Below are 15,114 nucleotides of genomic sequence, written 5' to 3' on the forward strand. Positions count from 1 at the left end.
AACTTGAAAGGGTTCAGAAAAGATTTACAAGGATGTTGCCAGGGTTGGAGGATTTGAGCTACAGGGAGAGGCTGAACAGGCTGGGGCTTTTTTCCCTGGAGCGTCGGAGGCTGAGAGGTGACCTTATAGAGGTTTACAAAATTGAGGGACATGGATAGGATAAACAGACAAAAAGTCTTTTCCCTGGGACCGGGGAGTCCAGAACTAGAGGGCATAGGTTTAGGGTGAGAGGGGAAAGATACAAAAGAAACCTAAGGGGCAACTTTTTCATGCAGAAGGTGGTACGCATATGGAATGAGTTGCCAGAGGAAGTGGTGGAGGCTGGTACAATTGCAACATTTATGAGGCATTTGGATGGGTATATGAATAAGAAGGGTTTGGAGGGATATGGGCCGGGTGCTGGCAAGTGGGACTGGATTGGGTTGGGATATCTGATCGGCATGGACATGTTGGTCCGAAGGGTCTGTTTCCATGCTGTACATCTCTATGACTCTATGACTTAGAATCTCCAAAAAGCATTCCCACCCATACCCTATCCCTGTAACTCTGCATTTCCCCTTGCTAATCCACCTAGCCTGCATATCCTTGGACTGTGGGAGGAAACTGGAGCGCCCTAAGGAAACCTGTGCAAATATAGGGAGAATGTGCAAACTCCACACAGAAAATCATCCAAGGGTGGAATTGAACCCAGTTCCCTGGCACTGAGGCAGCAGTGCTAACCACTGAGCCACTCTGCTGTCTGTTTCCTTTCATAATTTTGTCAAAATCTGGAATGCTCTCTCCCAAAAGACTGGATTATGGGCAAAGAAAAACTTTCAACACTGACACTGAGACACTTTTGTTAGCCAAGTATAAATATTTGGATTAAAGGCAGGTCAATGGATTGGGGTGCAGATTAGCATAATTTTACTGAATGACAGAATGAATTCCAGGGGATGACTGTCCTGTTTCTTTCCCCATTTTTCCACTCTCCAGTTTGTGTTAGTTAAACTGCAATATTAATCCTCAGCCTTATCTCATTTTCATATTTCCTACACAATTCTTTTCTCTCAACAGTGAAGTACATATGTTCTGCATTTGCCAGTTCCTTCACCTGAACTGTTTCAAATACTTTCAATTATCCAACTTCAATATAGTTTTCTTTTTTTTTTAAAAACCCTGTAATGACATAAAATTGAAGGATTCTACACAGAGGATAGAATGTATTTTTTAAAACAGCCACTGATTGAGGTCTTGAAGTCCTTGTGTGATGATTCTCCATTCCTAAAAGCCAACTGAATTCTATATTCAGTTTTAAGTAACAAAGCTTTTTGTCCCCGTTTCATGTAAAAAACAACCATTGTTTTGAAAGTTAAGTAATCCAGAAGGCTTCCTCATCCATTAGTATCTAATGAGTGCTTTACTGGTGAAATCACAATACCAAAAGCTCAAATTGATTTTTTTTTTTTAAAGACAATTTTGAATTTTGGGACCATTAGCTTTGCACACACTTGTATTATTTGCTACAATATTGATTTTTGATCTACCTTGAAACTTCACTGAAATGTGAAAAGGAAAGGCAGTTGTTTTAATCTGGGTGAAAGTTTTGCACAAACATTGCCAGAGTTTTGAGTTTTCAGCCAGATATTTCCAGACTAGGAAATAATAATACTTCATCACAAAAAACAGTGAGCTAGCAAACAGGTTAAACTTTACTGCATTACTGGGACTATTTTCTGAGAAAGCAGTTAATTGATGCTGAGGTAAATTAACAGATCTGGGAACGCCAACTATATGCAACAATACCAAATAAAATTATTCAGCAGTAATTTTCATATAGATGATGACTGGCTGATCAAAAGTCAAATTAAGGCTAAATTTCCACAAGCTGTGTGCTATCAATTAACAATTTTACTTTACTGGTTCAGTTTATTATTGTAGGCGACAGTGAGGACTGCAGATGCTGGAGATCAGAGTCAAGATTAGGGTGGTGCTGGAAAAGCGCAGCAGGTCAGGCAGCATCCGAGAAGCAGGAAAATCAGAGATTCGGGCAAAAGACCTTCATCAGGAATGGGGCTGGGAGATAAATGGGAAGGGGGTGGGGGAGGTAGCTGAGAGTGCAATAGGTGGATGAAGGTGGGAGTGAAGGTGATAGGTCAAAGTGGAGGATGAAGTGGATAGGTGGGAAGGAAGATTGACAGATGGGGCAGGTCATGAGGATGGTGCTGAGCTAGAAGGTTGAAACTAGGGTAAGGTTAGGGGAGGGGAAAATGAGGAAACTGGTAAAGTCCACATTGATGCCATAGGGTTGAAAGGTTCAGGAGGTGGAAGATGAGGCGTTTTACCTGCAGACATTGGGTGGTTAGGGAGTGGTGATGGAGGAGTCCCAGGACCTGCATGTCCTTGGCAGAGTGTGAGGGGAAGTTGAAATATTTAGCCACAGGTGGGGTTGATTAGTGCAGGTGTCCCGGAGATGTTTCTCTGAAGCGCTCTGCGAGTAGGTGTCAGGTCTCCCCAACGTAGAGGAGACCGCATCAGGAGCAATGGCTACAGTAAATGTCATGGGTGGATGAGAGAGTGAAACTTAAATAGATGTGGAAGGCTCCTTTGGGGCCTTGGACGGAGGTGATTAGGGAAGTGTGGGCGCAGGTTTTGCAATTCCTGCAGTGGCAGGGGAAGGTGCCAGGAAGGGAGGGTGGATTGTTAGGGGGTATGGATATGACCAGGTGATTGCGGAGAGAACGGTCTTTACGGAAAGCGGAGAGAGGTGGGGAGGGAAATATATCTCTGGTGATGGGGTCAGTTTGTAGCTGGCAGAAATGGCAGAGGGTAATGTGATGTATGTGGAGGTTGATGGGGTGGAAGGTGAGGACCAGGGTGTTCTGTCCCGACTGCAGTTGGAAGGGTGGGGAAGGACAGCAGAGGTGCGGGACGTGGATGAGATGCGCTGGAGGGCATCACCAACCACGTCGGAGGGGAAATTGCGGTCTTTAAAGAAGGATTTGGAGATGCCGGCATTGGACTGGGGTGTACAAAGTTAAAAATCTGATGAAGGAGCAGCGCTCTGAAAGCTAGTGCTTTCAATTAAACCTGTTGGACTATAACATGGTGTTGTGTGATTTTTAACTTTAAAGAAGGAGGCCATCTTGTGTGTTTTGTGGTGGAACTAGTCCTCCTGGGAGCAGATGCAGCAGAGATGGAGAATATGGAAATAAGGGAACACCCCCACAGTCCTCACCTTCTACCCCACCAATCTCTGCATTCATCGCACCATCCTCTGCCATTTCCACCAGCTACAAACTAACCCCACCACCAGAGATATATTTCCCTCCTCACCCCTGTCTGCTTTCTGTAAAGACCATTCCCTCCGCAACTACCTGGTCAGGTCCATGCCCCCTAACAACCCACTCTCCCCTCCTGACACCTTCCCCTGCCACCGCAGGAATTGCAAAACCTGCGCCCACACCTCCCACATCACCTCCATCCAAAGCCCCAAAGGAGCCTTCCACATCCATTGAAGTTTCACCTGCACCTCCACAAATGTCATTTACTGTGTCTGTTGCTCCCTATACAGTCTCCTCTACATTGGGAGACCGGATGCCTTCTCGCAGAGCGCTTCAGAAAACCTCTTCGGGACACCGCACCAATAAACCCCACCCATGGCTGAACATTGCAACTCTCCCTCCCACTCTGCTGAGGACATGCAGGTCCTGGGCCTCCTCCACCACCACTCTCTTATCACCCGAAGCCTGGAGGAAGAACGCCTCATCTTCCGCCTCTGGACCCTTCAACCTCATGGCATCAATGTGGACTTCACCAGTTTCCTCATATCCCCTCCCTCATCTTACCCCAGTTTCAACCTTCCAGCTCAGCACCATCCTCATGACCTGTCCAATCTGTCAATCTTCCTTCCCACCTATCCACTCCACTCTCCTCTCAGGCCTATCACCTTCATCCCCACCTCCATCCACCTATTCCACTCTCAGCTACCTTCTCCCCAGCCCCATCCCCCTTCCATTTATCTCTTGACCCGAGGCTCCCAGCCTCATTCCTGATGAAGGGCTTTTGCCCGAAACGTCGATTTTCCTGCTCCTCAGATGCTGGCTGACCTGCTGTGCTTTTCCAGCACCAAACTAATCTCAGTTTATTATTGTAGTTCATTTCACCTGATTACATTAGCAGAATCCATATTTTGACCCATTAGTGAACTTCAAATTGTGAGTGTGTAAAAATAACAATGACAAAGCAGTCAGTTGTCAGCTTTGTTCACATAATTAATCTATTGATGATTATTCAACAGATTCTCCTATCAGAGTACATCCATTCATTCATTCTTGGTTCTGCATACTTAAGCCCATTACTTTCTTCCCCCAGCCATGACAGGTACAGTGTGCTGATTATTAGGAATCCCAAATCCCATAATTTAAAGTTTTGAAATCTCCATCTCTACCCGATCTTTCTTCTGTGATTCCAATGCTATATGGTTGATCCTTTAATAAGCCACACAGTTGTCTATCACCAGGCAGACACAAACATGATAAGGATTGCAGTATATCTCTGGTTAATCAAAGAACAGACAATAAATGCCATTTTGTGACCTCTTGTCCAGATTGAAAATAAAACAGTTTTGTTAAGAACACAGAGCAACTGAAATTCATTAACAGCATCCCATTACTGATCTATTTACGATTCTTGCGTTTCCTAGGGATGACAGGATTAGAAACAATATGACAGAATTCTGGTTGACTCAGGTTTACATCATTCAGATATATTTTTACATGAATAAATACATCCAATGTAATTATTCTATGGAAAAACTTCAGTTGACAAGTTAATCACACACTAGATTATAGGTTTGCATCTGTAGTCCTCACATAATGAGTCCTCAAAGCCAACTACTCAAATACAGAGCAACTCTTCAAACAGTGCTATACAAATCTTCCAAAGCTGCAGTTTAAGTACAGGTACATAATGTAAAACCGGCACAGAAAGTACGCTGCCTGCCAATCTCTGGCTATTGAATCAAAATCAGGATTGGATACAATAAAGGAGTAAAAGTAGTAAAAACAAAATACACAATGAAATTTAAAGCAATGCCTGAGGTGCAATTATATAAGCAAATGGAGAAATACATTCAGTACAATTTCAGATCACTCTGACACACCTAAATTTGGCAAATATTGCAGTACTTCCTGTTTAACTGGATGTTGTCAGACAAAAGTGCCAGAAATCAAGAATAAAATCAAACAGCCAATGTTGGGAAAAGAAAATCTCTTATTTGCCAGAGCTAGTGTTTGAAGCACACATCAGATATAGTGTTCCACATCAGTGAGAGTGAGTAATTTATACTAACCATCTTCATCTATTCCACGCACACAGGCCTAGTTACATTTTTGTGTACCTGAATGTGTAATTGCCTGGAACCAAGTTAATCAGTTTCAGGATCGGTGTGTTTGCAGATACTTTCTCTTCTCGCAAAGGACCCTTCTCCTCCTCCCATTGGTAACTTACAATTTTATCATCATCAGTACTTTCTGGAAATAGAACAGTATTTATTTGTACTTTAGTTTGACAGCTGCATTATGGCAAAACTTCTTAATAGTACTGCAACACATTATAAAACACAGTAACATACAAATGAAGTTTAACAGCAATTCCAGAAAAACAGTTAATTGCAACACTGATCCGAGCAGATAGGTCATTAAGCAAATCCTTTGAACCAAAAAGTTCAAAGTAAAATTTTCGAGAAAGCAAGAAATAAGCTGTAATTATTCACATATAAATGCTGAATGTTACAATGTCAACCCACTGGTTATTGTCATCTGAAGGCATATTTGAAGGTGTAATGTTTCTCACATAACACTTTGCTAACCGCTATCTAATTTACTTTTATTAATAGTAAAACAATGTTTAAAGCAACACAAGATTCAGATGACTCAACTCTTACATTGAATTATTAAGAATTCATTCATGGCAAGTGGGTTTGGTCAGCATTGATTTACTATCCCCAATTGCCCAGAGAAAGTGGTAATTGGTTGCCTTCTTGAACTGTGGTCCTTGGGATGTACAAACACCCACAATGCTACTTGGAACAGAATTTCAGAACCTGGACCAAAATAACAGTGAAGAAACAGCATCACAGCTCCCAGCAGGATAGCACGCAGAGGAGAACTTGGAGGTGGGTGCATCTACTATCCTTGTCCTGCCAGGTGGTAGGAGGTTTATTTGCAAATTTCAAGATTTGAAAAAGAAAAGCTTTTGCAAAATTCTATCACCAAATACAGCATCTGTACTATATTAAGTCAATCTATAAAACTTACGGCTTCCATCAATAAAAGTAGATGTTGTAGGCAGTGAGATCTCTTGGAATTTTGGAGATACAATAGCCACTGGAAATTGATTGACACGAGGTGCTGTAAAATAAACCAGTTATCATTTCTTTTAAAAAAAAAAGTAGTTTAATTTGCTGAAACAACAACCACAAAACCTTAATCACTCATCAACATATTGTCTAGCTATCACTCATTGTTAACAGCTAACCTGAGAATGCAACTTTTAAAAAATAAGGTTTTGTGATTTACACATTAAAGAAGTGAAACTATCACGGTATTCAAACAGATGAAAGACTCAACAGACAATCAATTTTTCAATGTACAATTTCAGCTACATCACACTGCAAATTTTTGCTATAAATTTTGTGTGTTAGGATTGAGCCCTTCACTATCACCTGATGAAGCAGCGACACTCCGAAAGCTAGTGTGCTTCCAATTAAACCTGTTGGACTATAATCTGGGGTTGTGTGATTTTTAACTTTGAACACCCCAGTCCAACACCAGCATCTCCAAATTATGTAGCATTGACAATTGTCAACATAGCTTGAACAATGCAACAAACCTAGATTTCTTGATAACCTTCAAAGACTTAGAATGCAAGTAAGTAAAGAATCATATTTCTCAGTATTCCAAATATAAACTAATTTTAGAACTATTCAAGTGACAAGGCAATATGCACAATGCCATACTCAATACCTACTTGAGTCCAATAAGGGATAGGCAATAAGTGCTGACCTTGCCAGTGTTGTTCATATTCCAAGAATAAACCCAAAAATAAAATTAAATGGATTTATGTTTGAAAACTACAGGTGCACAACTTCAAAAATTCAAAAGAAACAGACATGATTTCATCTTTGTCACAATGGCGTAGATTCAGCAGTCAATGACAAACTGAACATTGCATTTGCAGTTTTCTGTAGACTTTGTGGACTTTTGCTCTTGCACTAATCTCAAAGCCTCTAAATTGAGAGAGAGCCAAAGCAAAGCATTCTCTACAGGAGATCTACGATCCATGTGAACAGGGAGGAACGGAAACAGATCTGCCTTATTGTTGAAATGGTGTTGGAAAAATTCATATGATTGAAGGCTAGTAAATCCCTAGGGCCTGATAATTTACATGCCAGAGTACTTAAGGAAGTTGCCCTGGAAAGGGTGGATGCGTTTGTGTTCATCTAAGTTCTTTAGATTCCTGAACACTTCCTACAGACTGGAGGGTAACTAATGTCACCCCACGATTTAAAAAAGGGGGTAGATAGAAAACAGAATTACAGACAAGGGAGTCTGACACCGGTAGTGAACAAGATGCTACAGTCTATTCACAAGGATTTGATAGCACAGCATTTGGAAGATCGTGACAGAATGAGACACAATCAGGACCAGACAGGTTAGATGCAGGAAGGACATTCCCGATGGTCGTTAAGTCAAGAACCTGGGGTGATGGTTTAAGGATAAGGGGTAAACCTTTTCAAACTGAGATGAGGAGGAATTTCTTCAACCAGAGTGGTGAGCCTGAGAAATTCATGACCACACAAGTGGTTGAGACGAAAACATGTTTTTCAGGAAGGTAGTAGATATTGCTCTTGTAGCTCAAGGGATCAAGGACTTTGGGAGGAGGCATTTGAGCATTGGGCTAGATGATCAGCCATGATAATGAATGATGTAGCAAGTGAGTTTTGGATGTGCTCCTCTTGCTCCTATCTTCTCGGTTTCTGTGGCAAGAAATGGTGTGGTTCCTTATACAATCTGATTCAAGTATCCTTAAAGAGCTAGGCAAAAGATACACCTTAATCCAATTTGAAATCATGTACAGAAAATAAAACAAAGGGAAGAGAGAGAGAGGAGTTTAGGATAAATAAAAGTAGAAAGAAAAGGTCTCGTAAAACTCCAATAAATGATTACATCTGCGAAAATGACTCTCTAAAGTTGGTAAAGTTAATTATCACTGCTATAGATGTTATTTGATCGTAATTCAGGTGTATTATTCAGTTAAAAATTCACACACTCTTATGGATAAGCCCCAATTTCTTTGGTATGTTTGGTATTATATTGTACTACAAATTCATACCTTTTCATTTTTTTGATTATTATCCTTGGTGGACCAAGCACCATAAGGAGGAGCGTAACTCGTTCATTAACTTTCTGAATTCTACGTTTAACTGCACTAATGCCACTGCTGAAAGTTGCTAGTAACCCTTCGCTAGCAGTTACTCATGCAACACAGTGAACCATCATAATCAGTTTGAGGAATAGAGAATCAGAACTCACAAAAATAATTCATGCAAGTAGTTTTTAATTGTTGAAACCAAAGGCAGAAATGACTAATTAATAAGCAGGAAAACTTGGATGTTAAACATGAGGACAATTTTATGTACTTTCTCCATGACTATCATTGCATCAGCTTTTGTTCCCTTGGCTTTTTCCTCATGTGTCGAAACATATTAGCCTCTCATGAAAGCCTGTACTCCCAGCTCTCATAACAAAGCAAATGCAGCTGAGGCTAAAACACATTACTCTATTTTGGAATAATATCCCATTTACGCTGCCTGGCGTCATTTATGTATTTTTAGAAAGCTCCGTAGTGTTTAATAATTTAGTATTTTGAAATGAAAAAATTCTGTTGCTTTGATCCCCTGGTCTTCACGCCACTCTGTTAAACTTAAAATAGTGTCAGCCGTATCCACACAATCCATAAACAAGTTTTAGAAATGGTTCTGTTCCTTTCTTCCATCAATTCCATTCTTTGGACTTGATCTTTCAATATGAAGTCAATGCTATTCCTTTTTGTTTAAAAAAAAAAGGACATTCAATCAGCCCGATTAGAAATTTATTAATATTATTCAGAAAATTCTTGTCTAAACATACAAGATGTTAGAAACTCCTTTTTCCACATTTATAAGCAACGAGTGTGTGCAAATGCTGGGATTGAACAAATGGTGGCAGCTTTAGGCAAGTCTAAGTGCGCTAATTGTTAAAGGGGAAGAGATGGCAGTTAGTAGAGAGTTATGTTCCTCCTGTCAGATGTGGGAGAAAGGAAAGCAGTTGACTGTCCCTGGTGACTATGCTGGCAGGAAGTGTGTTTGGCTCTGGCTCCTATCAGACTGTTTGGATCAATTGAGAGGCTGAGGAGAATACAGAAGGCAGAGCGTGTGATAGATGAACGATTCAGGGAGGTGGACACACTGCAGGTAGATCGGTGGATGCTAGGTTGTGCAGGTATCTCCTGTGGCTAATCCTCTCTCAAACAAGTGTACCTTTTGGAAACTTTTGCAGTGAATGGATAGCTTCAAAGGAAAAGAACAGTAACAACCAGGTCTTGGGCACCGGGGCTGGCTCTGCTGTTAAGCAGGGTATGTCAAGGTCCAAGCAAGCAATTGTGATAGGGGGCACACTCCAGTCAGGGCTCAACAGGTATTCTGGTTAATGACACTCCAGGATGGTGTGTTGCCTCCCTTGTGCCAGTGAAGGAGGTTATCGGAGAGTAAAATGGGATCTTGATCAGATGGGCCAATGGGCTGAGATGTGGCAGATGAAGTTTAATTAGATAAATGTAAATGTGAGGTCTTATATTTTGGTAAGACAAACTAAATTTTCCACATTTATAAGCAGCAAGTGTGTGCAAATGCTGGGAGTGAACAAATGGTGCCAGCTTTAGGCAAGTCTAAGTGCGCTAATTGTTAAAGGGGCAGAGATGGCAGTTAGTAGAGAGTTATGCTTCTCCCGTTAAATGTGGGGACAGGATGTACAGTTAACCATAGGGCCATGGGAAGTGCAGTCAAACAGACAGACCTTGGGAATCACAGCTGGACAGGGTGGTGAAGGCATTTGACACTTACTACAGAAGTTGGGACATCAAGTTGTGGCTGTATAAGACATTGGGGAGGCCACTTTGGAGTTCTGTGTCCATTTCTGGTCATCCTGCCATAGGAAGGATGTTATTAAACTGGAAATGGTGTTGAAAATATTTATAACTATGTTACCAAGACTGGAGGATTTGAGTTTTATGGAGAGGGTGTATAAACTGGGACTTTTCTCCCTGGAGTGTTGAAGGCTAAGGGGTGACCTTACCAAGGTTTATAAAATCATGAGAGGCATGGATAGAGTGAATAGCCAAGGATAGGGTAGTCCAAAACTAGTGGGCATAGGTTTAAGGTGAGAGCAGAAAAATTTAAAAGGGACCCGAGGGGCAATATTTTCACAGAGGGTGATGTACATCTGGAATGATCTGCTAAAGGAAGTAGTAGACGTGGGTATAATGACAAGGTTTAAAAGACATTTGGATAGGTACGTGAATAGGAAAGGTTTAGAGAAATATGGATCAAATGCAGGCAAGTGGGACTAGATCAGTTTCGGAAACCTGGTCAGCATGTACGAGTTGGACTGAAGGGTCTGTTTTCATGCTGTATGACTCTATGACATTGTAACCTTGTGTCAGTGGAGTCAATATTTGTTAAATAGGTATAGTTACATGACAGATTTTTCCATTATAGATGTGGTCACAGGTGTTTATCATGTAAAATCATTGACATGAATTGCTTCCAGATGACAGAAATATAAAATGGTCTCAAATTCTACTAGACTTGGTACGAGAGACTACATGATGATAAATCTAGACAGCGTGCAATGGAATGTATTGCCTCTTAAAAAACAAACTACCAAGAAAAAAGACGGTTAAAGTCTCCCATAACCAATCTGCCTTCTCAATGAAATCAACTTGAAATTGCAACAAAATGCCATCCAGAAAGTGAACTTATGCAATCAATACATATTGTTCACTTACCAACTGTAATGATACTTTAAATAAGGAAAGATTATCAGCTTACAGCATGTGGCAACATTTGGACATTTGTTCTTACATTGCTTTCAGACTAAAAATTGCAATCTCGATGACACGATTCTAGACCAAAACAAAAAGCACATTCTGAAAGCAAGGATATTTCACACATTTTAAAACAGCCATAAGATTGAACAAAATTGTTTACTCAATTGAGTATCTCAATTTACTTTCATCTGTATTCAAAAATTTCACTTCTAATCTATGCAAGCCCACCCGAGAGATTGCACAGTCAGTAGGTAAATCCTGGCATTTTCACATACACTTGAGCTTTCTAGAATTTTTTTGTCCTGATTTTCTACCTCCTCCTATTCTTGGTCATATTTAAAACCACAAATACCAACCTGGTTTGACAGTAACATTCACTGATCCTTCTCCATATGCATTGTCCCCTTGAACAATTACTTTAAACATGTAGAAACCAATCGAGAGCTGAAAAATTCAAACACATTTAAGTTACAATGCCATACACTGCATAAACATTGGAGTTGCACTAAAATTATATTTAACATTTTTTCCATCATATAAAACAAAACATTTTGCTTCAGAATAGGATAGAATATACTGCATACATAGCATATCGGAATTATGAATATCAAACTTAAACCGCATTACCTCCCTATTGTTTTCCAACAATGCATCAGCCTTTAAAATTGTGGATTTATCCTTGCACCAATCAGAAAACACCAGAAACAAATTACTCCCAACACGAGTCAATACTGAAACTTTTAACACAGTAAAGCAGATTGCTTGGGAATAGATGAAACAGATCCTCTCACTTGCCACATTTATACTTTCCCATCTCAGTCAGTCAGTCAGTCAATCCTCTAGCCTCAGCATTTTTGACTGTGCATTCCCAAAAGGTTATTCTGCAGCTAGAATATTATATTGTACTATTTAAATACAGATTCTGAGACATCAGATAACTCCTACACTTTACATACCTAAGGTTAATATCTCAAGTTTGCTGGAATGAAAAGTCAGATTTACAAACATAAGCAGAAGAAACTAATTGTTTTAAAGTATTAGAGTTGTACAAATAAATCTCAAAAAATGTCATAAACCCATGCAAATAATAGAGTAGTAAACAAACACAGATTACTTTTCTATTTGAGCTGTTAATGCTGCTACATTGTTTCAATAGATGGCTGCACCATAACCAGAACTTGGTTACAATGTACCTGCCATAAACGCATTTCAGTGAAGTTTCTGGCAACGCAATGAAAAACTGCCAATAAACGTAGTAAAGCTCTCCGATCACGAACTGTCTGAAAGTGAGAATTTTGTCCTTCTGTATGGCTCCAGCCTTGGTGTTCCATCAGTTCACATCAAATTGGAAAAGAATTTGCTGCGTTTAAACTGGGTTCAATCTAGCTAGCCTGACCCAAACCAGTGTCTACTGAATACAGTGAGTCCATAAAGACACGCCTAGCTGATCCAGCACATGCATAATGCAGGATTCCAAACTACATGCCCAATCTCTGTATGTGTTGTGAATGCCTGGCAGCCTGTGAAGCCTCAAGGACACAAGTATCCAAAAATCTAATAAAACAATTGGAGTAGTTATTCAAAACAATCATGACTACAATCAACAAAATGCACAGCATCCTTAATGACCATTTCAAATTTGTATCCATTGGATCTGCCTCTCATCATGACTTGACAGCCTTATTTAGAAACATGCTGCATTTGCGCAACAGCAATGAGGTGCCAGACGACATATATGATTGGGTTTGTCCTCAGAGCTCACTGTATCCACACATATGTATATACAATCTTATCCATGACTGACGTTTGGACAGATACATGGATAGGAAAGGTTGACAGGGAAATGGGCCAAACACAATCAAATGTGGCTAAATCAGTTTAAGAAACCTGGTTGGCATCGACGAGTTGGGCCGAAGGGCCTGTTTTGGTGTTGTAAGCCTTTATAAATGATTCAGCACAACGTGAAGTGGCCAAGTGGTTGGGTGAATTGCTACAACCAGTATTGAGTAAGCTTTCCACTTACATGGTGGAGAATTCCATAGCATTTGCAAAGACCATAACAGGACTTGCATATCAATAGCCATGTAGTATCCATGTGCTCATTTGACATTGCTAACTTTTCCATCCATGAACTGCTTAAGGAAGCCATAGACATCTGCACTGCAGCACGAAGTCATGACAACATCAATATTGCATGAAACAGCGTTCACTGTACTCATGAACTCAGCAACTGAACAATTCAGTTTTAACACCATATTTCCCAACCAGATGGCATTACCATGAAATCTTCATTGTTGGATACTGGGAGTCAGATTGGTTGAGAATGCACCTGGGCAATCTCAAAGGAGCTGAGGAGGCTGCCAGATCCCAAGGTTAGCTGGGCAAAAATCTTTTAAAAACCTTTTTCCGGCCTTCGTTTCTCCCTCACCCCATGTCCCATCCATTTTAGCACATGCCACTTTCCACCCTTAATCCTTTATCCAACCCCCACAGCTCCTAATACTCTCGTGGCCCTCGATCCATCTCTTACACCAAAATTGGAGGTGTAGTGGAAAGTGAAGGAGGTTACAACAGGACCTTGACCAGATGGGCCAGTGGGCTGAAGTGGCAAATAGAGTTTAATTCAGATAAATGCAAGGTGCTGCATTTTGGAAAAGCAAATCTTAGCAGGACTTATACACTTAATAGTAAGGTCCTAGGGTGTGTTGCTGAACAAAGAGACCTTGGAGTGCAGGTTCATAGCTCCTTGAAAGTGGAGTCGCAGGTAGATAGGATAGTGAAGAAGGCGTTTCGTATGGTTTCCTTTATTGATCAGAGTATTGATTACAAGAGTTGGGAGGTAATGTTGCGGCTGTACAGGACATTGGTTAGGCCACTGTTGGAATATTGCATGCAATTCTGGTCTCCTTCCTATCGGAAAGCTGTTGTGAAACTTGAAAGGATTCAGAAAAGATTTACAAGAGTGTTGCCAGGATTAGAGGATTTGAGCTACAGGGAGAGGCTGAACAGGCTGGGTCTGTTTTCCCTGGAGCATCGGAGGCTGAGGGGTGACCTCACAGAGGTTTACAAAATTATGAGGGGCAAGGATAGGATACATAGACAAAGTCTTTTCCTTGGGGTGGGGGAGTCCAGATCTAGAGGGCATAGGTTTCGGGTGAGAGGGGAAAGATATAAAAGAAACTTAAGGGGCAACTTTTTCACACAGAGGGTGGTATGTGTATGGAATGAGCTGCCAGAGGAAGTGGTGGAGGCTGGTACAATTGCAACATTTAAGAGGCATTAGGATGGGTATATGATTAGAAAGGGTTTGGAGGGATATGGGCCAGGTCCTGGCAGGTGGGACTAGATTGGGTTGGGATATCTGGTCAGATTGGACCGAAGGGTCTGCTTCCATGCTGTACATGTCTATGACTCTATACCCCTAATGCCAACTTAATGTCTACCTCCCCCTATCAGGTCAACCATCAAGTTATCCACAAGTACTTGTGCACAGGAGGAGAAAAATAAATTTCTATTACTTGAAGTTCTATATTGCAGGCTACACTCAAATCAGAAAAAAACACTTATTCATCAAGCACGTCGTGATGCTTCTCAATAGATCTTGGCAAGCTGGACAACCCTAAGGGGTTTGTGCATTTGAGAGACACAATCTTCTTGACAATCAACAATCCTAAAGTGCACCTGACCACAAATCCAGAGGATGCTTGATACCCTCCCCCTACCAAGGGTTATCTGACTCCCACCTTAAGGTGGTCTGACACCATGACCATGATAACACCTCAACTCTCCAGAGGGTTGCACTGAGAAAGATCTGTCTTACTGAGCTAATCTCTACACTCTGGGTTCTAAACACCAGGCAGTCCAAAATCTGATTTGACTGTAAATAGCTAATCATTCAAATTTCCAAATGCCTCATTAACAGCAAATATGTGAACTAAATGCTCCCATGAAAATAGAAAATGCTGAATTTGAGGACACGGCTTA

At 40.9% G+C, this 15,114-nt stretch overlaps 1 protein-coding gene across 6 annotated transcripts in view; it reads right to left on the bottom strand.

The window, feature by feature from the left end:
- LOC122563664 (dyslexia-associated protein KIAA0319-like protein) overlaps positions 1-15,114 on the bottom strand; it is a 110,288-nt gene that overhangs the window by 51,385 nt on the left and 43,789 nt on the right. For all 6 annotated transcript variants that reach the window (XM_043717703.1, XM_043717700.1, XM_043717701.1 and 3 more), the window contains 3 exons: positions 11,487-11,574; positions 6,300-6,392; positions 5,381-5,513 (listed from right to left, as the gene is read on the bottom strand). In XM_043717703.1, coding sequence (XP_043573638.1) covers positions 5,381-5,513; positions 6,300-6,392; positions 11,487-11,574 — 314 coding nt within the window. The remainder of the gene's footprint in view (positions 1-5,380; positions 5,514-6,299; positions 6,393-11,486; positions 11,575-15,114) is intronic.

The sequence above is a fragment of the Chiloscyllium plagiosum genome, chromosome 27, assembly GCF_004010195.1.
Source record: "Chiloscyllium plagiosum isolate BGI_BamShark_2017 chromosome 27, ASM401019v2, whole genome shotgun sequence".
Classification (NCBI taxonomy): Eukaryota; Metazoa; Chordata; class Chondrichthyes; order Orectolobiformes; family Hemiscylliidae; genus Chiloscyllium; species Chiloscyllium plagiosum.